The 25,966-nt window shown below is 47.6% G+C and overlaps 1 protein-coding gene across 3 annotated transcripts in view; it reads right to left on the bottom strand.

Moving 5' to 3' along the window:
* Positions 1-7,544: 7,544 nt before the first annotated feature.
* Positions 7,545-25,966, bottom strand: part of GGT7 (gamma-glutamyltransferase 7) — a 61,934-nt gene continuing 43,512 nt past the window's right edge. The window contains exons 10-15 of one of the 3 annotated variants that reach the window (XM_030533686.1): positions 25,591-25,679; positions 23,596-23,748; positions 22,869-22,986; positions 21,681-21,818; positions 19,549-19,641; positions 7,545-9,682 (exon numbers count right to left, since the gene is read on the bottom strand). In XM_030533686.1, coding sequence (XP_030389546.1) covers positions 9,563-9,682; positions 19,549-19,641; positions 21,681-21,818; positions 22,869-22,986; positions 23,596-23,748; positions 25,591-25,679 — 711 coding nt within the window. In that variant the 3' untranslated portion in view covers positions 7,545-9,562. Of the gene's footprint in view, positions 9,683-19,541; positions 19,642-21,680; positions 21,819-22,868; positions 22,987-23,595; positions 23,749-25,590; positions 25,680-25,966 lie in introns of all 3 variants that reach the window. The other 2 variants (XM_030533684.1, XM_030533685.1) reach the window with 2 other exon arrangements.

The following is a 25,966-nucleotide window of genomic DNA, read 5'->3' as shown; positions in this document are numbered from 1 at the left end:
AGACATAGGTGATATGAGAAATAGAAGTGCACATATATTAACCTTTCAAACAAAATCTTATTTAGATTAGTTGAAAAAGTAGAGCCTCAAAATGTGGACCCAAATTGGGGATGTTTGGATCCGGGGCTACTCTGCTGGCTCCTTCTATAAAATACACTGAGATCTAGGTTCTTTGGGGCAGGGATTGTATCTCACTAGATGTACATAGAGTCCCTAGTGCAATGGGGCCCTGATCTCAATTTTGGGCCTCTAGGCACTACAGTAATGCAAATAACACTACAATGCAATCTATCAGTATGATCCCATACTTTCACAGGCCTTGGGTGGCAGGCCAGTCCTTGCCCACAGACAACCTGCCAACCTGAAACACATTCTCACCAGTAACTGCACACCACACCATAACAACTCTAGCTCAGGAACCAATCCATGCAACAAACCTCGATGCCAACTCTGCCCACATATCTACACCAGCGACACCATCACAGGACCTAACCAGATCAGCCACACCATCACTGGTTCATTCACCTGCACATCCACCAATGTAATATACGCCATCATATGCCAGCAATGCCCCTCTGCTATGTACATCGGCCAAACTGGACAGTCTCTACGGAAAAGGATAAATGGACACAAATCAGACATTAGGAATGGCAATATACAAAAACCTGTAGGAGAGCACTTCAACCTCCCTGGCCACACTATAGCAGACCTTAAGGTGGCCATCCTGCAGCAAAAAAACTTCAGGACCAGACTTCAAAGAGAAACTGCTGAGCTTCAGTTCATCTGCAAATTTGACACCATCAGCTCAGGACTGAACAAAGACTGTGAATGGCTTGCCAACTACAGAAACAGTTTCTCCTCTCTTGGTTTTCACACCTCAACTGCTAGAACAGGGCCTCATCCTCCCTGATTGAACTGACCTCATTATCTCTAGCTTGCTTGCTAGCATATATATACCTGCCCCTGGAAATTTCCACCACATGCATCTGAAGAAGTGGGTATTCACCCACGAAAGCTCATGCTCCAAAACGTCTGTTAGTCTATAAGGTGCCACAGGATTCTTTGCTGCTTTTATCTATCAATAGAACATTATAAAGGCTGAAACAAGTACTTGTGAGTGCATAATACAAGAAGAAAACTCATTTATTTCAGCCTCTTTTCATTGTATGTGAAAAAATGCACAAATACATGTGATTTCAATACAATCAAAGTCTCGGCTATGATTACAATGCATTTTCATAGGTCAGTATTTTCAAATAAAAATGATCCTGTACAATAAATGTGGCATCGTTACACTTCTATTCATGACCATGTATGGACTTGCCAAAATGAAATACTATGTAACAATTCTGTTATAAGAACTTCATCTCTCCATGCCCACGGTGGAACTGCAAAAAGTGATTCCTAATCTAGAATCTGTACGTGGTATCTCTGACAAATATGAGGAGAGGGAGTGGGGAGCAGACATGTTTTAATGAGATTTTAATTGTTTTTTTACCAATCTGCACATACTTCTGTCTAGGTAGGAAAAAGGAAGATGACATGTAGATACCAAAGTGATGGGCACAGAATAGATTAGCTATACTAGAGGCAGCAGCAGCTCCAGGCACCAGCGCTCCAAGCGCTTGCCTGGGGCAGCCAGCGACAGGGGGCACCCTCGCGGTCCCTGCGAGGGTGGCAGTTGGGCAGCCTTCGGCGGCTTGCCTACGGGAGGTCCCCGGTCCCGCAGATTCAGCGGCTTGGTACGCCGAATCCGTGGGACCGGGACCTCCCATAGGCAAACTGTCAAATCTGCGGGACCAGCAGACCTCCCGCAGGCACGCCGCTGAAGGCAGCCTGCCTGCCGTGCTTGGGGCGGAAAAAAAGCTAGAGCAGCCCGACTAGAGGGACCAGCTCCCTGAAGTTTTCTTGCAGTTGGTGATCTGAGACCCCCTTGTGGAAGATTTGCACTAAGCTGAGTGACTGTCCTCAGTTGGGTATCAGAGGTGTAGCCGTGTTAGTCTGGATCTGTAAAAGCAGCAGAGTCCTGTGGCACCTTATAGACTAACAGACGTTTTGGAGCATGAGCTTTCATGGGTGAATACCCACTTGAACTTCCTTGTTATCTTGAAGGGCTTCAGCTTGGAAGAAGCTATTGTTATTGAGGGACTTTCTCCCTCCTAAGTATCCCTGTGGAAATCATTCCCTTCTGCACAAGGGCTGAACACCGGAGGGCTCTATGTTAAAAGATAGCCTCATTATTGGAGGTCTGCCCTATACACAGAGGCTTTTTTTCTTTTTTTAAGGATCATTACAATCTATTACAACTCGGGGGTTGTGCTGTATGACTGGAGGATTGCTAACGTAGTCCCTATTTTTAAGAAAGGGAATAAAAGTGATCCGGGTAATTATAGGCCTGTTAGCTTGACGTCTGTAATATGTAAGGTCTTGGAAAAAATTTTAAGGGAGAAATTAGTCAAGGACATAGAGGTCAATGGTAATTGGGACGAATTGCAACACGGATTTACTAAAGGTAGATCGTGCCAAACCAATCTGATCTCCTTCTTTGAGAAGGTGACAGATTACTTAGATAAAGGAAATGCGGTAGATCTAATTTACCTCGATTTCAGTAAGGCGTTTGACACAGTTCCGCATGGGGAACTGTTAGTTAAATTGGAAAAGATGGGGATGAATATGAAAGTTGTAAGGTGGATAAGGAACTGGTTAAAGGGGAGATTCCAGCGGGTCGTATTGAAGGGTGAACTGTCAGGCTGGAAGGAGGTTACTAGTGGAGTCCCTCAAGGATCGGTTTTGGGACAGATCTTATTTAACCTTTTTATTACTGACCTTGGCACAAAGAGCGGGAATGTGCTAATAAAGTTTGCGGATGACACAAAGTTGGGGGGTATTGCTAACACGGAGAAGGACAGGGATACTATTCAGGAAGATCTGGACCACCTTGTAAACTGGAGTAAGAGTAATAGGATGAAATACAATAGTGAAAAGTGCAAAGTCATGCACTTAGGGATTAATAATAAGAATTTTAGATATACGTTGGGGACGCATCAGTTGGAAGCGACGGAGGAGGAGAAGGACCTTGGGGTATTGGTCGATAGCAGGATGACTATGAGCCGCCAATGTGATACGGCTGTTAAAAAAGCAAATGCGATTTTAGGATGCATTAGGCGAGGTATTTCCAGCAGGGATAAGGAGGTGTTAGTACCGTTATATAAGGCGCTGCTGAGACCCCCATCTGGAATATTGTGTGCAGTTCTGGTGTCCCATGTTCAAGAAGGATGAATTCAAACTGGAACAGGTTCAGAGACGGGCTACAAGGATGATCCGAGGAATGGAAAAACTGCCTTATGAAAGGAGACTCAAAGAGCTTGGCTTGTTTAGCCTGGCCAAAAGAAGGCTGCGGGGGGATATGCTTGCTCTATATAAATATATCAGGGGGGTTAACGTTAGGGAGGGAGAGGAATTATTTAAGTTTAGTACTAATGTAGGCACGAGGACGAATGGGTATAAACTGGATATTAGGAAGTTTAGACTTGAAATTAGACGAAGGTTTCTAACCATTAGGGGAGTGAAGTTCTGGAACAGCCCTCCGAGGGAAGTAGTGGGGGCAAAAGACTTTCCTGGCTTTAAGACAAAGCTTGATAAGTATATGGAGGGGATGTTATGATAGGATTGTTAATTTGGGCAATTGATCTTGGATTACCACCAGATAGGCCTGCTCAATGATCTGCAGGGAGATGTTGGATGGAATGGGAACTGAGTTACTGCAGAGAATTCCTTCTTGGGTGCTGGCTGGTGACTCTTGCCCACATGCTCAGGGTTTAGCTGATTGCCATATTTGGGGTCGGGAAGGAATTTTCCTCCAGGGCGGATTGGCAGGGGCCCTGGAGGTTTTTCGCTTTCCCCTGCAGCGTGGGGCACGGGTCGCTTGCTGGTGGTTTCTCTGCAGCTTGAGGTCTTCAAACCAATTTTGAGGATTTCAATAACTCGATCCTGGGATAGGGGTTGTTATAAAATTGGATGGGTAGGGTTCTGTGGCCTGCCTTGTGCAGGAGGTCAGACTAGATGATCAGATTGGTCCCTTCTGACCTATGAGTCTATGAGTACTAGGATGATCCGAGGAATGGAAAACCTGCCTTATGAAAGGAGACTCAAAGAGCTTGGCTTGTTTAGCCTGGCCAAAAGAAGGCTGCGGGGGGATATGCTTGTTCTATATATCAGGGGCGTTAACGTTAGGGAGGAAGAGGAATTATTTAAGTTTAGTACTAATGTAGGCACGAGGACGAATGGGTACAAACTGGATATTAGGAAGTTCAGACTTGAAATTAGACGAAGGTTTCTAACCATTAGGGGAGTGAAGTTTTGGAACAGCCTTCCGAGGGAAGTAGTGGGGGCAAAAGACTTATCTGGCTTCAAGACTAAGCTTGATAAATATATGGAGGGGATGTTATGATAGGATAGTTTAATTTGGGCAATTGATCTTGGGTTATCACCAGATAAGTCTGCTCAATTGTCTGCGGGGAGATGTTGGATGGGATGGGAACTGAGTTACTGCAGAGAATTCCTTCTTGGGTGCTGGCTGGTGAGTCTTGCCCACATGCTCAGGGTTTAGCTGATCGCCATATTTGGAGTCGGGAAGGAATTTTCCTCCAGGGCGGATTGGCAGGGGCCCTGGAGGTTTTTCGCCTTCCTCTGCAGCGTGGGGCATGGGTCGCTTGCTGGTGGATTCTCTGCAGTTTGAGGTCTTCAAACCAGTTTTGAGGATTTCAATAACTCAGTCCTGGATTAGGGGTTGTATAAAAGTGGATGGGTAGGGTTCTGTGGCCTGCCTTGTGCAGGAGGTCAGACTAGATGATCATATTGGTCCCTTCTGACCTATGAGTCTATGAGTCTATTACTCCTTCTGGAAGCTGCCCTCCCAATGTGCTCCTTTCTCTGGCCAATAATAACAAGAAGCTCTTTGCTGATGTATAGAACTTTCTCAGAACCATTGCAAAGTAAACATTCACCACTATAGCAGCACTTCCCACTAAGTTAGACTTTTATTAGGTAAAAAAAAAAAAGCAACCTTATTTCTGATTTGTGCTATAATCTTGTCCTCTATGAAAAGGTTATGAGTTTTATCTAGTTATGCTTAAGAGGCCTGATTCATCTTTACCTCAGACTAATGTAAATCCAGAGTAATTGGTGTGAAACTGATCTAAATGAGGGGAAAATCGGGCCAAAAATCCTTCTTCAGTTTCTGGGGTGGACCTTGGAGTCTACATCCTTTTGAGCAGAACTGGTCTAGAGAAAACAATCAGCAATTCAGAGAGAATCCCCATTGCAAATCTGATAGCTAAAGGCTGTGCCATTTAATACAGGAAAAGTGCTTCATAATTTTCAATCTTAGTCAAGGGAGCAAGAGCTCACTAAGAAAAGTATTAGCACAGCTATTCTGAAAAGAGATTGACGGTGCTCTGACTTCCCTTACACCATTTTACATCAACATAACTCCACTGATTTCAGTGAAGTCGCTCCTGATTTACAAAGGTGTGAAATCAGAATTAGATCCATTCACTGTTTGCAGACTTTAGTGGTGGGAATGAGGAAGGCAAAATGTATAGAGGCCTAGATTTCAAGGCCAGAAGGGACCATTGTGATCATCTAGTCTGACCTCCAGTGTAACACAGGCCAGAGAACCCCAAAATAATTCCTAGAGCAGATATTTTAGAAAAACAGCCAATCTTGATTTAAAAATTGTCAGTGATGGACAAATGGGTGTACACAGTACTTAAGTTGTGCCCGGGTTGAGCCCTGGCACCTATAGGCTTGGCAGTTCATAGTCCCAGCACCTCTGGGCTTGCTGAACCTGTTATGAATGTAAAAAAATTATTTGAGCCCCAACACCTTTCATTACAAATTAAGCACTGGCTGGACTGGGAGAACAGATTCTCCAGAAGATGGAATGTAGAGTAAAACAAAATAATTGTTACACATACACAAGTTGCTTGATGTCATTCTTACCCACTGTATATATCCTTGTCTTTAGAGTTTTACACATAGCAGTCTGTGTTTGGCACAACTGGGAGAAGAAATGCACTACTGTATTTAAAACCACGGAAATGTTGCTCTGAAACTGCATTCATCAACTGCATTGAGCTTCTGTGGGAAATCATTAATTAATTGACTCGACACTCAAGGCCAGGTTCTGATCTCAGTTATTCCTGATGTACATTAGTGTATAACTGTGATTTTACAACACGGTAAATGGGTGGTGAAGAGTTTGACCTGCATTGCTTTTTCAGTCACTTCCAAGATCATGATACAAATGATAAAGGCATTTTTTTACCAAAGTATAATGTCAATTGTCTTCATAACACTTTGGGCCATGTCAGACTATTGTTCTGTGCTGAGAGCTACCCAGTTATATCAAGGTCGAATTCTGCATAAAGGCTAAGGGTCAAATTCTGCTCTCATGTTGTAGCAAATTGAGAGTAACTCCACTGAAGTCAATGGAATTACTGCATATTAACATATATGTCCCTAAAAGCAGAATTTGTCTTTAAGGTTAGAATATAGCCCTTTAATTTCACAATGTTTGTCTCATTTGTACATGAGGCAATACTAAGTATTTTGTAGTAGAATTAAAATGAAATTAACTAAAATGAAATTCAGTGGATCTTGCCCTACTAAATTGACTACCAAGATTAGAGATGCTGGTCCTAGTAGAAATTTTCTGACCAAGCTTCAATGACAAGTGACTCCTTGTCAAATATATACTATACTGACACCACTTCTTAACCAGAGTGAATTGGAAACTATTCATAAGGCCTTTGTTTCTGTTAGATGTGGCCTTTGGCTATAATACCATGTCCCTGCTTCTTTTCATTTTCTCACCTTCCCACTATAGGCCCTGATCCAGCAGCGCACTTAGGAAAATACTTAACTTTACTGCATTTGGATAATCCTACTGAAATTCCAGGTTGGGACACTTAACTGCTCTGATGGATCAGAACCAGAGTCTTTACTTGTAAATTGTCCTTCAGGGCTCAGTGTCAGAACTATACTGGTGAAAAGAAAAAATCAATTTGCAGATAGGACCCTTAACTTTCCAACTGAGCTGTAAAGTAATGTGCACTCTTCTGGATCACTATAAACAACAATTCCTGGAACACTTGTTTTACAATCATGTTCAGTAAATCTCCATATATACTGGACAGACCACTGCTGTCATTGTCCTAGAAAAATCCCAGATTTCAACCCATGAGGATCAATACACAAAAATGCCTCCCTCCCTTCCCTAGTAAGCCTTACAAAGTCTGCTCCAAACCATGCATAGTGTTCTGAATGCGGCACGCAGCTTTCACTACTGCACTTCTCCTTTCTCCTGCAGTACTACTTGGCTGATGACTGACCCACACTGAGTCATCATGGAAATTAGACTAGATAAGGGGGTTAGACTAGATGACCCTTGCAGTCCCTTGTAACTCTATGATTGTATGATTTGTGATGGAAAATAGTTTAGTTTATTCATGTCAGCGTAATAGCCATCTTGTTCTACCTTAGAGGTGTCTGCATTTCAGTGGTGCATGAAAGGGATCTCTCTGGTATGTCTTTCTGACCTCAACAGGGTGTTGTGTGACTTTATTAGTTAATGTTTGTAAAATTTTGAGATCTTCAGCTAACACAAACGACATAAGTGCAAAGAATTATTAGTTTGATAATCTGTTAGTTCATTAATCCCCTAAGAAGATACTGCATACTCCTCCCCATTAAACTGCACTTGAGCCATACAAAGGTATAATACAGGGATGGCCAAGCTTACCGACCCTCTGAGCCGCCTATGACAATCTTCAGAAGTTTGAGAGCCAGGGCACACCTGCCGGGTCCCAGGGCTTCATCCCCATAAGATGCACCTGACAGGCCTCAGGGCTTCAGTCCTGCTCTGGCTGAAGCCCCGAGACCAGCAGGTGTGCTCTGCAGGACTGAAGCCCCCGCCCCACTGGGCAGAAACCCCTACCCACCACCCTGCTACAAGGCAGAGGTCCCAAGCTCCCCTCCCCCAGTCTGGTAAGTGGAGAATGTGGGTGGGGTTCCACAAGCCGCACTATAATGGTCAAAGAGCCACACGTGGCTCGCGAGCTACAGTGTGGCCACCGCTGGTATAATACGAACAAAGCAGTATTCACAAGATTCCAGCTCATTGGTCTCTCCGGGGTGAGAAGATCTGGAATTCTTTTCATAAAAGCATCACATGAAATACCAAGACAACGATAGGCAGACACACATATATAATATGTACAGTGGCCATAGATATATTAACATCATGAAGGAAACCAGTACACAATAGGCTGTGAAAACAATGACCAAAATAATTTTTTTAAAAATCTTAAAGTGCTGGGTGACTATCTATAATTTACTGGTGGAAAGAAGAGGAGGTGCTCAAAAGGTGACCAGAATCAATCTGTGCAATGATCATGATCATGCTTTTTATTTCCTCATTTTTATTGACAAGTCAAATGCTGAATTCTTCCTTCAACCTGTCTTGGATGTTGGGGACTCTAAAAAAAAAAATTATGTACGTAGTTTTTGCTTTGTTTCCTGTCTTATCTCTAATGCACCCACAACAACAGAATCTAAGCACTGGTTTGGAGTGTTGGCATGAATTTGGTCCTCATGAAAGCAAGGGACTCACCTTTCCAGAGCAGGGTTAGATGAGACAGTGTTTAAAAAGCCCTGACTCTACATGAACACTTTCTACATTACAGCTTGCACTGCGGCCACCCCTAGTGGTTCTCTTTTGGGGGCACCAGTGGTGAATTACGGGTGCCATTTTTGCCAGTGTAGACGTAGTCTGACTCCAAATCTAGATCCCCAATGAGTCTATGCAGTAAATTAAGTCAAAACATTGAGGGTGAAGGAGACATAAGGGTACTAAAGATGTGTAGTGATGCATGAATGGGAATTGATATAGGAATATCCATGCTAGTAAAAATCAGCTGAGCCACGGGGAATATTAAAGAAATCCCTGAAGTTCCAGGTACGACTGCCTAGAGCCAGTACATCAATCTATATTATATATTAATTTATATGAGACAAGGGTGTCAAGCCCGGGAAAGGAGGGAGTTGAAAATTACAGCAACAGCAGCAATTGTCTGTTTGGCACAAAATATTTTGTTCTTTTTGTCATCTCCTTTGCTTATGTTTCTGCTGGTTAAATTAAAATGTTTAAGGTTGGCATTTGAAATGACTGAAATCACTAATGGGGCACTGTCAAAGTAAAAGTGTATTCCCAGCATTCCTTTAATAACAACTGACATTATTACAACTCAAATTATTTTTTACAAAATCATAGGGTTGTGTTGTGGCTTTCCAAGCCATTGTTGCATTGTTTGATGTGGGGAATGCCGAAGATCTATTCAGCAATGCAGAAACCCACAGCAAACACTGCTCGTTCCTCCCCGGGCCATTTCGGAACATGCACATAATTTTTGTTGTTGTTTAAAGCCTTATCCAAAGAACGCACCATCTGGAGGTTGTTATAATATTGTTGCTCCTGCAGCATCCATGCTTCTTGGGTCTTTCACACCAATGATGAAGTTGTTGGTTCTCCTGGCTCCATGAACCAGGGAAAGCACGTCGACTTTATATACTTGATGACCCCTGGCTTCAAGGAATTCAATATCTTCTTCGGGAAATTCACCTGTCAAGATTTTAGAAGAATTTATTTTAATTGAAGCCATTATTGCATGAGTTCCAAGTTTTTACCTTAAGCTTCTAATCCAGGGCTAGGCAACCTATGGCATGCATGCCAAAGGCCACATGCAAGCTGATTTTCAGTGGCACTCATGCTGCCTGGGTCCTGGCCACTGGTCCGGGGGGGCTCTGCATTTTAATTTAATTTTAAATGAAGCTTCTTAAACATTTTTAAAACGTTATTTACTTTACATACAACAATAGTTTAGTTATATATTATAGACTTATAGAAAGAGACCTTCTAAAAACATTAAAATGTATTATTGGCACATGAAACCTTAAATTTGAGTGAATAAATCAAGACTTGGCACACCACTTCTGACAGATTGCTGACCCCTGTATCCATTTTGCCAATGAACCTGCCCATCAGTGTCCTACTCTTAGGGATCTGGGAGGCAGAGAGGCATCACAAGACTAGAGGTTCAATGGCTTAGTAAGAAGCAGTGTCTCAAGAGAGCACACCCAGTTCTCAGCAGCAAAGATGGTTGTCTAATGGGGCATTGTCAAGGTATGCAGTCTTGAGTGAGGGTAGGGGTGGGAATGGGAGATATATGAGGATCAGTTAGGGATGTGAAGGATGCTCCTTCTCAACGAAAGGGGAAAATAAACTGCTGCCATTGCAAAAATTGACAATAAGATAAATGTGGGGCAAGAAAATGAAAATCCAGCAGACAGAACTTCGCTGTAGGCTTCATTGTAGGCCTTTGAGATTAATTCGGGATAAAATATTAGGGCTATCAGAATTAAACAGGAGTATGGGGAAAGCTGTAGTCCACCTTAAAAGTAGGTTTAGAAGCAGCACCATTCAGATTCTTCACATAATCGACAGAAACCAGCATCCCTTTTCCTAAGCACAAGAGGAGAAGTCGTCTTTTATGCCCCTTATAAACTGTGTGGCAAAAAGTATTAATGGGTGAACTTCAGAGGGTTCAGAGATTTGGGTCAAAAGTTGAGATGCTTCTCTAACTCTCTGGAGCCTGTAAAGCCAAAGTGGAAATCTCTTTGCCTGGAACAGGAAAATGCTCCCTACTTGGGGTGCCTCAGGTTTTGAGTGCTTAAGATAACTGGGGCCTGATTTTCCAAACAGCCACATACCTGCAACTGCAGTTGAAGGCAATTGGAGCTCCACGTGCTCAGCACTTTCTGAAAATCAAGGCCCCATTCAGGAGTCTCAAGTCGGGCCCCCAAAATCACTTGTCGGTTTTGATAATTTAAGATGTATTTTTTTACACCAAGATTATTTAAGAGCTGAGACACAACCTGAATTTCCCCTATAATTTATTATTTGTATTCCAGTAGTGCTAAGGGCCCCAGCCAGAGTTGGAGGCCTCACTGTACACACATATAACAGAAGACAGTCCCTGCCCTAAGAACTCACAGTTACAAAGGCAAGACAGACACACAACAAAAAATGCCAGAAGTACAAGCCTTATAAACTACAGTGCAATTTCTTCCCTGATTCCCTTCCTATAACCCTGCCTTTCTCTACCTACCTCCCCTGCTCTGTTATTTGTTGTGCTTTCACAATTTTAATATAAATACTGAAGTGTGATTGCAAATTGGCTCAGGATACATCACCACAAACTAAGCAGATAAGTAAAAATCTCATGATAACTATACCTATATAAAAAAGTGTAGGTAAGACTATGGTTTAGAGTATTGTCTACCTGAAGCATTCAAAAACCACAAATCAGGCTGCAAAAAAATCATGACTTTTTTTTAAATTGTAAATTTTGGATTTTTTTTTATCGTCTTCTGGTTTCTGAGCTTTCAAATTACATTCCAGTCCCATTTTCAGGCTTTTCTCTGCAACTGTGAGGACTAGAAACTTTGGGGAGGGAGGTGCTTTTTTAATGAAAGCAGAGATCTTCACATAATTACATAATTCCAGGACACAGAGCTTCAAGAAAAATACTGAATAATGTGAAACTCACAATAAACTTGGGAGAGTTGGCAACACTGCAAGGACATCTAGACTGGTAGAGTTCTGGGCACATGAGAACCGGAAAGATATTATCATGGGTTTCCTCTTCCTGCTAGCTAGGTTGTAGGTGAGCGGAGTTATGGGCACAAGGAATGAAAGGTAAAAGAAAAAGTACTTGTGGGGGTAACGCTGCCTGTAGCTAGCTCTAGGAGAGGAAGGCACCACCATGTATGAAGACTCTGGCTACATTAAAGGACTGCCAGTCTGAAGACACATTCTTGGTCTTGCCTCATTCATTTGGATACACGTGATGCCATAATCTCAGTACATTGGAGGTGTTTTCAGAGAAGAGAAGACGGTTACTCACCTTTGTAACTGTTGTTCTTCGAGATGTGTTGCTCACATCCATTCCAGTTAGGTGTGCGCGCCGCGCGTGCACGTTCGTCGGAAACTTTTTACCCTAGCAACTCCAGTGGGCCGGCAGGTCGCCCCCTGGAGTGGCGCTGCCATGGCGCCCAATATATATCCCTGCCGGCCCGCCCGCTCCTCAGTTCCTTCTTGCCGGCTACTCCGACAGTGGGGAAGGAGGGCGGGTGTGGAATGGATGTGAGCAACACATCTCGAAGAACAACAGTTACAAAGGTGAGTAACCGTCTTTTCTTCTTCGAGTGATTGCTCACATCCATTCCAGTTAGGTGACTCCCAAGCCATACCTAGGCGGTGGGGTCGGAGTGAGAAGTCGCGGCACGGAGCACTGCAGTTCCGAAGGCCGCATCCTCTCTTGACTGCTGTACCAGGGCGTAGTGGGAAGCAAAGGTGTGGACCGATGACCAGGTCGCTGCCCGACAGATTTCCTGGATGGGCACACGGGCGAGGAAAGCCAGCGACGACGCCTGCGCCCTGGTAGAATGCGCAGTCACACGGCCCGTAGGGACATGGGCCAAGTCATAACAGGTCCTGATACAGGATGTAACCCACGAGGATAACCTCTGGGAGGAGATAGGAAGCCCTTTCATACGGTCCGCTACCGCCACGAAAAGCTGGGGGGATTTGCGGAAGGGTTTGGTCCTCTCTATGTAGAACGCGAGAGCTCTACGGACATCCAGCGAGTGGAGCTGCTGCTCCCTGCCTGAGGAGTGAGGTTTTGGGAAAAAAACCGGGAGGAAAATCTCTTGGTTGACGTGGAAGGCTGAGACCACCTTGGGTAGAAAGGCAGGGTGTGGTCTAAGCTGTACCTTGTCTTTGTGGAAGACCGTATATGGGGGGTCTACCACAAGGGCTCGGAGTTCCGACACCCGTCTAGCTGAGGTGATAGCTACTAGAAAGGCAGCCTTCCAAGAGAGGTAAAGCAGGGAGCAAGTAGCTAACGGCTCAAAGGGGGGCCCCATGAGCCGGGACAACACCAGGTTAAGATCCCAGGTTGGAGCAGGGGGACGGACGTTAGGGAATAACCGTTCCAGCCCTTTAAGAAATCTCGACACCGTCGGGTGAGAAAAAACGGAGCGACCGTCCGCACCCGGGTGAAAGGTGGAGATAGCTGCCAGATGGACTCGCAACGACGATAAGGCCAGACCACGTTCTTTGAGGGACCAAACATAGTCTAAGATTTCGGATACCGAAACTTCCATAGGGCGGAGATTTCTCTCTACGCACCAACAGGAGAAGCGTTTCCATTTTGCCGAATATGTGGCTCTTGTGGACGGTTTCCTGCTGCTCAAGAGCACCTCTCTCACAGGCGTGGAGCAGCGCAGCTCGGAACCAGCTAGCCACACAGGAGCCACGCCGCTAGGTGCAGCGACTGCAGGTCTGGGTGACAGAGAGACCCGTGGTCCTGGGTAATCAGGTCCGGATGAAGGGGCAGGGGGACTGGGTCGGCTACGGCCAAGTCTAGCAGCATGGTGTACCAGTGCTGTCTGGGCCATGCCGGGGCCACCATGATCACACGAGCCCTGTCTCTGCGCACCTTCAGGAGGACCTTGTGAACCAGAGGGAACGGAGGAAACGCATAGTACAGGTGGGTCGAACACTGGATGAGGAAGGCATCCGCTATCGACCCCGGCTCCCTGCCCTGAAAGGAGCAGAACGCTTGGCACTTCCTGTTCCCCTTGGACGCAAAGAGGTCCACCCGGGGATAACCCCACCTCCGGAAAATGGAGAGAGCGACGTCCGGGCGAAGGGACCACTCGTGTGACAGGAAGGATCTGCTCAATCGATCCGCCAGCGTGTTCCGTACTCCGGGAAGGAAGGAAGCCCTGAGGTGAATGGAGTGGGCTACGCAAAAGTCCCAGAGTCGTATCGCCTCGAGGCACAGGGAGGAGGACCTGGTGCCGCCCTGCTTGTTGATATAATACATGGTCGTCGTGTTGTCCGTGAACACGGCTACACAACGACCCTGAAGCTGATGACAAAACGTTTGGCAAGCAAGGCGGACCGCTCTCAACTCCCTCATGTTGATGTGTAGCCCCACCTCCTCCTGGGACCATAGGCCCTGCGTCCGCAGGGTCCCTAGGTGGGCCCCCCAGCCTAGATCTGAGGCATCCGTTGTCAGGGATACCGAGGGCTGAGACGGGTGAAAGGGAAGACCCGCACACAATACGGACTGGTCCAACCACCAGCCGAGGGAATCTAAGACCTTCTGGGGGACTGTGATTAACATGTCTAACGGTTGCCTTGGCCTGTAATGACTGATAAGCCACAGCTGGAGAGGCCTCATGCGGAGCCGAGCGTAGTCGGTCACAAAAGTGCACGCCGCCATGTGGCCTAACAGGGTTAGACATGTCCTCACTGACGTCAACGGGGCTGACCGCAAGCGTTGAACGATTGCCGCCATGGTCTGGAACCGCTGCCGAGGCAGCGAGGCCCTGCCCACAGTGGCGTCCAGGACGGCCCCGATAAATTCCACCTTCTGAGTGGGCCTCAGGGTGGACTTGTCTGTGTTTATCAAGAGGCCCAGACTCGCAAACATGCCGGTGATCACGCGGACATGGCTGTACACCTGCTGTTCCGACGTGCCCCGAATCAACCAATCGTCCAGATAAGGGAACACGTGGACACGGTTGCGCCGAAGATGCGCCACGACAACTGCCATGCATTTTGTAAACACCCTCGGGGCCGTGGACAGGCCAAACGGGAGGACCGCAAATTGATAATGACGAGCCCCCACAACGAAGCGGAGGAAGCGTCTGTGGCGTGGCCAAATGGCAACGTGGAAATACGCGTCCTGCATGTCGAGGGCGGCGTACCAGTCTCCCGGATCCAGGGATGGAATAATGGTCCCCAGGGATACCATGCGGAACTTCAATTTCACGAGGTATTTGTTGAGCTCTCGCAGGTCGAGGATAGGCCTGAGGCCCCCCTTGGCCTTGGGGATCAGAAAATAGCGGGAATAAAACCCTTTGCCTTTCTCGTTTTCGGGAACCGCCTCTATAGCTCCTTTGCTGAGGAGCGTCTGCACCTCCTGCCGAAGGAATTGCTCGTGAGAGGGGTCCCTGAAGAGGGACGAGGAAGGAGGGCGGGAAGGAGGAAACGAAACAAACTGCAGGCGGTACCCCGTCTGCACCACGCTTAAGACCCAGCGGTCCGATGTTATTTGGGACCACGCCGGGAGGAAAAACGAAAGGCAGTTGGAAAACGGGGGGGAAGGATCCATAGGGGAAACTGTTACTGCGCCCTCGAGCGCACCTTCAAAATGAAGGCTTAGGACCAGGCGGGGGTTTTGAGGAGCCTTGGTTCTGCCCCCCTTGGTTCCCCGACTGCCTGCGCCTCCCGTTCCTGCCGCGGCGCCTGTAAAGGTCCTGCCGCTGGCGGAACTGGGAAAACGGCCGACGGTGCTGCTGTTGTTGCGGCCTAAAGAGTCTACGCTGTGTCACGGGGGTGTGCATCCCGAGGGACCGCGCAATGACCCGGTTGTCCTTTAAACTCTTAAGTCTGGGGTCTGTCTTATCGGAAAACAGGCCCTGGCCTTCGAAAGGAAGGTCCTGTATCGTGTGCTGGAGCTCTGGCGGAAGGCCGGAAACCTGCAGCCAGGAGATGCGACGCATCGTAACTCCTGACGCGAGGGTACGGGCAGCCGAGTCCGCAGCGTCCAAGGAGGCTTGTAAGGCCGTGCGCGCGACCTTCTTGCCTTCGTCCAGGATGGCCGTAAACTCTTGGCGAGCATCCTGTGGCAGCAGCTCCTTAAATTTGTCCACTGCCACCCAGGAGTTAAAGGCGTATCTGCTCAGCAGGGCCTGCTGGTTAGAGACCCTGAGCTGCAGCGCCCCAGCCGAATACACCTTACGGCCAAGGAGGTCCATCCGCCTGGCTTCTCTGGATTTGGGGGCCGGAGCCTCCTGGCCGTGACGCTCCCTATCGTTCACCGATTGCACTACCAGTGAACCGGGAGTCGGGTGAACATGTAAATATTCGTACCCCTTAGAAGGGGCCATGTACTTCCTCTCGACTCCTTTCGCTGTCGGAGGGATGGAGGCCGGGGACTGCCAGATAGTATTGGCATTGGCCTGGATGGTCCGTATGAACGGCAGGGCGACCCTGGTGGGAGCATCGGAAGAGAGGATGGTGACAATTGGGTCCTCTATCTCCGAGACCTCCTCTGCCTGCAGACTCAGGTTTTGAGCCAATCGCCTGAGGAGGTCCTGGTGCGCCCTGAGATCCAGCGGGGGGGGACTGTTGGAGGAGGTACCCGCCACCGCCTCATCCGGGGAGGAGGATGATGAGACCCCAGGCACAATAGTGTCCAACGGGGGGTCTTCCTCAGCCCTCGCCTCTGTCTCCGGAGCCACAGCGGAGTCCTGCTGTTTGGACCCTTCGTCCCCTTCCGGGGAGGGAGGGGGGCGAGACAAAGAGGCTTCAGGGGCCCTACGCTCCGCAGTCGCCGGCCTAGCAGGGAGCTGCTGGGGGCCCTGGGCCTGATGGTACGCCCAGGGTGTCCAGAATCCCCACTGTTGTGGGCCTTGGTCCTGCAGCGGCGGATCAGCAAACAGCGCCGCCTGCCGGTCGGTGCCCAGCGCATAGCCGCTGTCTGTCTGGGAGGATACGGACGGCTGCCTCGAGGGCCACGGCGGGGCCGACCCTGGATGGTACGGGTCTGCGCGGGCCGGCACGGAGGATCGTCTCGGTGCCGGGGACCGGTGCCGGGAGTCATATCGGTGCCGGGATCGGGACCGGGACCGGGATCTGTCACGGTGCCGGGCGCCGCTTCGGTACCGGGCGCCGCTTCGGTGTCGGGACCTACTACCAGCTCGGTGCCGGGAGATCGACCGGGACCGGGACCTGCCACCAGCTCGGTGCCGGGAGGTCGACCGGGACCTGCCACCAGCTCGGTGCCGGGAGGTCGAGCGAGACCGGGACCGGGACCGGGACCTGCCACCAGCTCGGTGCCGGGAGGTCGACCGGTGCGGCGAGTAGCGTCGGGACCTGCTCCTGGAGTCGCGGTGCCGGTGTCGACTGGAGCCTGACCGCGACCGTCTCGATGCCGACCGGTGCCGCGAGTGCGACCGGTACCGCTGAGGGGAGCGGTGCCGGGACTGCGAGCGGCGTCGGGATCTGGAGCGCCCAAGACGTCGGGACCTGGATGGCGAACGACTGTCTGTGGGCGGTGCCGACATCATGGGCTTGCCTCTGGACGCGACCCGCACCGGAGGTACCGGGGGTGGCAGCCGAGTAGGCTCCGTCAGGGCAATAAGGTCCCGAGCCGAGGCAAAGGTCTCCGGTGTGGATGGGACCACTATCTCAACCCCAGATCTCATGGGGGAGCTCGGCGGCACCGGACTCAACGGACCCGCCGGGCCCGGAGTCAACGGTGCTGACGGTGCCGGCGGCGCCGCGGCTGATGTCGAGGCCGGGCGCTCTAGCCGGGTCTGCCTGGCCGGAGTATTAGACTTCGACGGCCTTGGCTCTGGCTCCAGTGCCGGAGAGGGTCGGTGCCGAGGAGTCTTCTCGGTGCCGGAGCGATCCGGTGCCGGTGCCGATACCACGGCCTGCGAAGCCGCCGGGTCAAGTGCCGCCTCCATCAGGAGAGTTCGGAGCCTTTGATCCCTCTCCTTCTTTGTCCTCGGCTTAAAGGCCTTACAGATGCGGCACTTGTCAGATCTGTGCGACTCCCCGAGGCACTTCAGGCACGCTTCGTGGGGATCGCTGGTAGGCATGGGCTTCTTGCAGGCCGCACACTGCTTGAAGCCCGGCGAACCAGGCATGAGCCCGGTGCCGGGTGCCGGGAAGGGCTAAGCCCCCGGCGAAGAAGTACTTTATAAGTAATTAACTTAACTATCAACTTAACAAACTATTTAACAACTGTAATGGAACTAGAGAATAACAATAGATAACGATAGATAACTAGGAGAGCTAGGGACGTGGAGGACAGCTATGCCGCGCTCCACAGTTCCAACGACCGACACGGCGGTAAGAAGGAACTGAGGAGCGGGCGGGCCGGCAGGGATATATATTGGGCGCCATGGCGGCGCCACTCCAGGGGGCGACCTGCCGGCCCACTGGAGTTGCTAGGGTAAAAAGTTTCCGACGAACGTGCACGCGCGGCGCGCACACCTAACTGGAATGGATGTGAGCAATCACTCGAAGAAGAACAACACAATTATTAAGAGTCAGGTGAATAGCTTATGAGGAAAGACTGGAAGACACTGAACACATACAACTTGGCCAAATGAATCATAGATTATTAGGGTTGGAAGGGACCTCAGGAAATCATCTAGTCCAACCCCCTGCTCAAAGCAGGACCAATACCCATATGGCCCCCTCAAGGATTGAACTCACAACCCTGGGTTTAGCAGGCCAATGCTCAAACCACTGAGCTATCCCTCCCCCTGAGGGGGTTGGACTAGATGACCTCCTGAGGTCCCTGCCAACCCTGGTATTCTATGATCTGGACAGGACAAAGCACTGGAGATTAGCCAGAAAGGACCAATCACAAAATGGCTGGGAAAATAATGTTAGCCTACTACATCTTTGCCATCTCCAGTGTCTATGATACTTTATTATTGTTTTGTTTCAATTCCGTGTGGTCATTATTAGATCTCATTGCTGAGCATAACGTACAAGAACTGCTCATCCTATACACAGGGTGCTCAAAAATGCCAGCTCATAACAACTGTCTCTTTGGATATACACTTGACAGTTTGTACGTGATGAAGACTTAGAATGGCTAAGTATGGCGATGCACACACACAGGAACAGGAAGCAAGTCTTTTGCGTAAAATTGTCAGCTCTGTGGGATGTTTCTGCGTGGAGGCCTCCTGTCTGTACTGAAACTGGATGTACAGATAACATGAGAGCACAGCTCTTCTGTGTCACTTGCCATCTCTTTTCTGCACACCAGGAATCATCCTAACCAGTCTACACCAAGCTGGGAACACACAGTCCCTTTTACAATTCAAGACATTAAATTAGAACTTGTCTATTTCTTTAGCTTTTACCTACAGAAACATAATCCACCAACTGGTGACTTGTCCTGTGATCTCCAAATCCTTCGCTTTCTTTGATGCACATGAGACAATGTTTTAAAATGCTGGATCCCATGTCCAATAAGAATGACAAGAAGGATTTGGAAATCATGGAACAAGTAATGCCAGTCAATTTCACCCACATAGGTGAAAGTTGAAGGAGTAAAAGAAATGGGCTAAATTGCTAGAATTTTAAATTTGACTTTGTGTCCCTTAAATTTGTCCCTCCTACCCACCAATCCCTATTCCTAAGCACACTGTAATTTGAAATGGACTTCCCTCTCCCCACCAGCTGCACTGTACATTTAAACAGATGTCTCCTTGAGGCAGACTGCAAAGTAATCCCAGACGTATAAGAAAATTCCCTTTGTTTTTTTGCCATGATAGAAATGTAGTCTACCAAGATCAGTGCGGATCTCCGTACTCACTGTCAACTTGCAGGATGTTGGATTGAAGCTGTGGGTGCAGCCGACCCAGTGACAGACTCTCACTCAGGTTCTTGTTCAGTGTTAAAACGTTTACTAAAACCTACGCAAGAAAAAGACCCCAAATATTAACAACTTGATTCAAACACTAAGGAATAAGCATCCAAAGCAGCTTTCTAATTTGCAACCCCAACATTTTCAAATATACCAATGGAACACAGGCAAACAGACTTTTTTTTACACAATTACCGACTTTGCACGAACAAAATGCATGTTTTTATACATGCAAATAGGTGCACCTGAAGATACTGCAGGCACATTTTTGGAGGCCCTTTTTAAAAAAATTAGTCCCTAAGGGATATATTTCTAGAATTGCATGTGGTTTTGCATACAGTTCCCATTAAATCAGCAGGAGTCATGAGGCTGAAACTTCAGGGAAATCTCCGAAAAGGTATTTTTATGACCAAAAAGTGAACCCTTCTGATAGAACATTAGGAGGCAAGTGGGTGGCTTTAATCTTCCTCTGACTAATGCCTTCAATGAGGTAAAGTCACTCAGAGTAAAGTTGAGTTCTGCCCTTGCATTGTAATAATCCAGTGCTGTTATATATACAGTCATGCCATCAGCAAGTGCTCCGTCTCATTACAAATGATAAATTAGGAAGAGCTATTTGCAGAGCTCATAATAGGAAGGATTTCAGGAAGGTATGTGCTAAACTGAACTTTTGTTGGGGATAAGAACCAAAATTCCACTCCCATCCTCCTGCAGTTCTCACAACACAACAGTTCTATTTTCTACAGTTCTTTAAGAAGATGACCTTTGAATAGGTTGTAGGAGGTCATACAACTTTTATGGAGGTTGCTAAGATTCTGTTTTCCCACATTTCTGAGAGCCGTCATCAGAGAAGGCACACAGTCTTGTTCCAGGGCTTGTCTACACAGCACTAGCCAGGTTGTAGATGTACACCACACTAGCCTGTTGTGAACTAACTGGCCACATGGACCTTGGCACCATGCACGAAAAGCTCCATAGTTCTGTACGTTCACACCCTACCTTGCCGCATACTAACTAGCTATGTAGGCAGCCCTAGTGAAAAGAACGGACAAACCGCAGCAAATGTAGCTTTAGATTACCAATTACCCAGGCCTGCATGGCTCAGAGGACTGATCTGACCATTTCTAGATCACCAGTTTGGATCTAGGCTGACTAGTAGCAACAGAAAGTTGTTGCTCATTGACACCAGTTAACGTTTTTGTTGGTAGCCTCAGCAGAAAGTACAAATACTGAACTGGGGAAACAGAGCTCTCCTTTTTACGCTGGTGACTCTCCCTCTAGGTCAGATGTGAGAAGCTTTGGGATAGCAGGTGGGGGAAGAGGAAGCTTAACCTGCGCTCACACAGTGTGGCTCGACCATATATGAGCCAACAGCTTCCACTGAACTATCGAACCTGCTCCTTTAACTCAAGTAGTAGAGGCTCATGTTTTTAGACCCACAGGTCCTACATTCATGCCCTGCAGATGACTCAACCGGGGGTATCGTTACAAGTGAAACTCATCTTCCACGTCACACCACTGCCCGTGTTTTACCAGAGGACTTCAGTCTTCATGGGCTGTTACCCTGAAGCAGAACTAAATGCACATTAAGACAATATTTTAACCTCTTCAAAAACAGGAATTGTGTATTTCATGTTTGTTCTGGTAACCAATGTGTTGGTGTAGGAAACCCCCAGGGCAGAGCATGGGCAGGTATAATAGGCCAGGGGCAGCCACTGCCGTGGGACACTGAACTGGGGCTGCTCCGGCCCCAGGCTGGCTGGCATGGCTGGGACTGCTCCAGCTGGCGCTTGGATAAGTCTGCAGGCTGGAGCCAGTCCAGGGCTCCTCTGGAGGCGGGGATGGGGAGAACGGCTCAGGTTCTGGCCATCCAGGGTTTTCTCTGGCTGTGGGAAAGGAGAGGTGGGGGGTTCAGGGCTCTGGCTGCAGGGGCTCATGCAGAAGGGGTGGGATCATGAGGCTAGCCTCCCCGAAGGGGCGGTCCACCTGCAGCCCATGGGGCAGAGAAGGCAAATGCTGGAAGATAGCTTGGGCCTTCCCCATTGCAAGTGGTTCAGCACATGTTCAGATGCATTACTCAAAACTGACCTGCGTGATGCTGCTCAAGGCTTTGTGGCCATTGTTAGCTCCCAGACAAAGATAAGTCCCACACATCCCTTCAGACGGTCGAACAATAGTGGGCAGTAAAAAGGACAGGGGTCTTTTTCCAGGCTGAATGAGATTCCTCTGTTGGTGAATAAAATACCCCCCAAAACCAGTAAACAGATCAGAACAACGATTTTCCATAGCCCAAATTGCTTATGTTAACTAGTTTCTCTTTTCATTTCTGAGTCAATAACTCTAATACTATTGCCTTGATTACGATGCCATTCTCACTGCTATGAGAACATAAGAATGGCCACACAGGGTCAGACCAAAGGTCCATCTAGGCTAGTATCCTGGCTTCCAACAGGGGACAATGCTAGATGCTGCAGAGGGAATGAACAGAGCAGGTAATCATCCAGTGATCTAGTTTATTACTAGTTTACATTTATCTGATACCTTTCATTCCAAGGCACCTGAAGCCTTTACAAACTATATACAGAAGTTATTTTACCCACTACTAAAATGCAGCCACCTCTGGAGTGGAAAGTGGCGACTGTTTAACAGTGCATAGCAATACCACCCAACAGTTTAGCACAGGAAGTGACCAGCAGTGGTCAGTGATGTTCTCTGCCTGAGACCTCAGGATGTGGTTTCCATTGTCTATCACTTTTTCAACCTGGAGAGCAATAATTTTCAAATATAATCCTTAATTCTAGTCAATATAATGTGTGATCAGCCTGGGGGAAGTGTGCTTTTTACATGGCAGCCATGCTGGACTCTACATGGTTTCCTTGCAATACTGATATTTCACGTAGCCAGATCACACAAACAGGTAACCTCCTCTTGTAGTCTATATTCTATTTCTCTGCTGGATACAGGGCCACCCGGGGGGTGGGGGGGAGACTAGTGGTGCAGTTTGCCCCAGGCCCCGGGCCCCACAGGGGCACCCACGAGAATATAGTATTCTATAGTATTGGAACTTTTTTTATGGAAGGGACCCCCAAAATTGCTTTGCCCCAGGGCCCCTGAATCCTCTGGGCAGCCCTGGCTGGATAGCATGGAAAGTGAAGAGAAAGCGAGAGAGGTCAGCCTGCATAAATAGCCTCTCTTTTTTATTGAGGAAGTTATTTAAGAATAAAAAGAGTTAAGACCAAACGAGTTCAATTCAGAACTCTTCATGGATTTCATTACCAGGCCAGGAGAGGAGTGGTTCAATGTACTATTCGGCCAGGAAAAATCCAACATCTGACTGTTTAGAAGGATTCCAGAGGGTGTTATTATTCCACTTCCAAATGGACGGTTCAGGGAACTGAAAAAGAAGACAAAGAAACCTTGTGAAGAAACTTCCAGTAATTCATATAACACTCCAAGGCTTGGTACTCTCAGAGCACGACCCCAGATTCCCCCTTCCACCTTGGTGGAGAACCTTCCATAGGTTTTTTTTTTTAGTGTTCGTGAAAGGTGCCAGCTGATAACGCCAGAGAATGAAGGTCTCTGTGTATCTAGGGAACAGGTACAGCATGGGTAGCTGCAATGCAAGATTCTTCCACACAGCCCTGTCAATGGGCCTGGAGCCGTCACCTCTAGATGAGAAGCTATTTCAGTCTTCATGCTCCTGTCATCTTGGGACTCTCTGCTAAGGATGGCAGGTAGAGGTGGAAATCCGTGATATGAACACCCATTAGGAACTAGTCTAAGACCACCAAGTTATTTCAGATAGGCCACTGAACAGCCATAGATGGCAATAGCTTGCAATTACCAAGGATCTAGGCTGAACTCCTGAGTGTTAGGTGATGGGAATAGGTTTGTCATGACCAATCTCCAGAGTCATTTCTCTCACCACCACATTGAATGAACTTTCTTTTCTCTGCTTTCCCATCTCTAAACCCCGTTGGGGCTGAAAAACTAAATCCTTTACCTTACAACTGCAACAATGTAGTCATCAGGTCCCATAACAAGGACCTGGCTAGCAGGGGGACCGCTCTCTATGGAGAAGTGTGGAATATTGATACCAGAAGGGAAGGACTGGGAGTCGTTAATCAGCTGACGCAGGAAACCTGCCTTTGATTTACTGCAATGACAAGAGAGAATATGGGGGTGAAAAAGCAGTGATCTTAGAAAGCAGAGCATCTCCTCTTTAGGGCACATCTAATATATAAATCCATCAGACAGTACTCATCGCAGACCTGTCCGACGTGCCTGGAAGAAATGGAGGTTATTCAACTGTACTGTGAAAAGCGGGCTTCTCTGGCATATCAAATGGAAGGAAATGAGACGTCTCAGCTACCGCATCGGGGAGGCAACTCTGTGGTCGTTGTTCTGGACCATTCGTTAGTCAGACTGTAGGCTGAAGCACCCGCCCCGTTGCCTGGAGTTCAGTGAGGTTCAATGGACGTGTGGGGAGTGAGAATGATGGAGCATCTCTGTGATTTTATCATGGAGTCCTGGTCCATGGTTAGGGCTCCTGGGTGCTACCACAATATAAATAATAATGTGAAGCTGCCAAAAGGAAGGAAGGTGACGGCTGCCTCAAGTCTTTGTCAGGACATCCTAAGAATGGATACACATAGCTGTGTTGTTAAAAAAAGCTGTTGTATTACCCTATTATGATTTTTGTAATCAAATGGATCAGGCGACCCCTGCCAGCTCTGAACACCCCACCTTCTTAGCAGGCATTGATCCTGCAATACGTTAATTTATCTCCTACTAACTCGGTGAGGCAGACATTACTCTGCTTGTGGCTATAAAAGAGGTGGGAGGGCCTCTGGAGAAACAGAATCTAGTGTGTGAGCTGAGCAGCCTTGAGAGAGGAATGCTAGGAGCAGTCAGGTTTGGGAAGAAGGTTTGAGCTAATTTTATGTGGTATTATTGTTCATTTCTTTGTTAATAAAGCCAACCCCCAAGAAGGACTTTGCACAGCATATAAGCTTTCTTTCACAGCAGATTGGGAAAGGCTTTGATTGATAGGGATCAGACAAAACCATCACATCCTGGTTACAGTTATATTTGTAGTGGGGTTGGGCCTTTAGCCCCTATTTTAATGAGTTTGTATGTAGGGTACAGCATGGTTTGTTCCTGATCAAATTATGTCCACACACACCATGATTTAGGCACAGCTCCTAATGGTGTCATTGTGCTTTGACGGTACTCAAGAAAGAGCTGTAGCATGTCTGTCCAACTGGAATCAGACCTTAGCATGATTCCTCTGATGTGTAAATAAGACCTTACTTTACTGAGTTCTTGTTATACAGAAAGGCGTTGTCTACACTAGCAAAATTACCCATTGTTGCCCATACAGGTCAGCAATGGCTGCAGCTGAACCAGCACTGAACATGGTGCACCTGCAAGTGTAGACATTGACGAAGTGCGTCCAGCACCACTGCATTAATCATGGCTAAAACCTGCTTTGAGATATGAGAGACAATGTTTCAGTCCCAGATTTGGCAGAGAGCATTAGGGAGACGGGAAGCACCATTCTGGGTGTTGGGGGAAGGAGGGATCACAGACAGTGTCCTTAATGTACAACTTCTGATTGGCACTGGATGGGCTCAGACGGGAGGTAGGTGCCTCTGCCTGCGCCTCAGAGAAGGGATTTTAGAGGGGTAAAAGTGGATGATAAACATCAGGGTTGTAGAAAGAATCTAAATTAGAAAACCACATTGCAACTCTCCAGAATCTTTCAGGGCTAAATTTGTTTTTGCTCATGTGAATACAGGCTGTGAAATAAGTGGATACATTGGTCACCTCTGAATACAGCAGAGCTCATGCTTCTCAAGGCCCTTTGAGAACAGGGCCTTTCATCAATGAAACATAAAGACACACAGAACAAGGACCAGATTTCATTGTACAACAGGATTATTACAATGATTCATATTCATTTATTCACCAAAGCATTCCTCATACTCAGACGTACCTGATCATGTCGTCTACACTATGATAGATAGATGCGTCACCGACTGGGTCTCCCAAGCTGTTAGCTAGGTCCAGTGCTATTTTTAACGTCTAAATTAAACACAAAGAAACAAAGAGAAACATTTAGGTGGCCCTGGAAGTCTCACCTTCCATTGTCCAGATGGAGAGTGGCACTTACTCTTCCGGCATGTTGGATCCAGCTTCTATTTTGCCCCAATTCCCTGCCCAGTAATCACCATCTTGAGCAGCAAGCCTTCACGGGTATTATAAAGTGTTGTTGCCTCAAAGGCAGATCTAGCTGATGAAGACATCCGTTCCACTAGGCCAGGTGTATGAAGCCAAGATTTCTTGCTACCCCTCAATGAGCAGAAGTAAAG

The sequence above is a fragment of the Gopherus evgoodei genome, chromosome 14 (assembly GCF_007399415.2).
Source record: "Gopherus evgoodei ecotype Sinaloan lineage chromosome 14, rGopEvg1_v1.p, whole genome shotgun sequence".
Classification (NCBI taxonomy): domain Eukaryota; kingdom Metazoa; phylum Chordata; order Testudines; family Testudinidae; genus Gopherus; species Gopherus evgoodei.
Note: the sequence above shows the minus strand (reverse complement) of the source record. Positions and strands in the feature narration are given on the sequence as shown.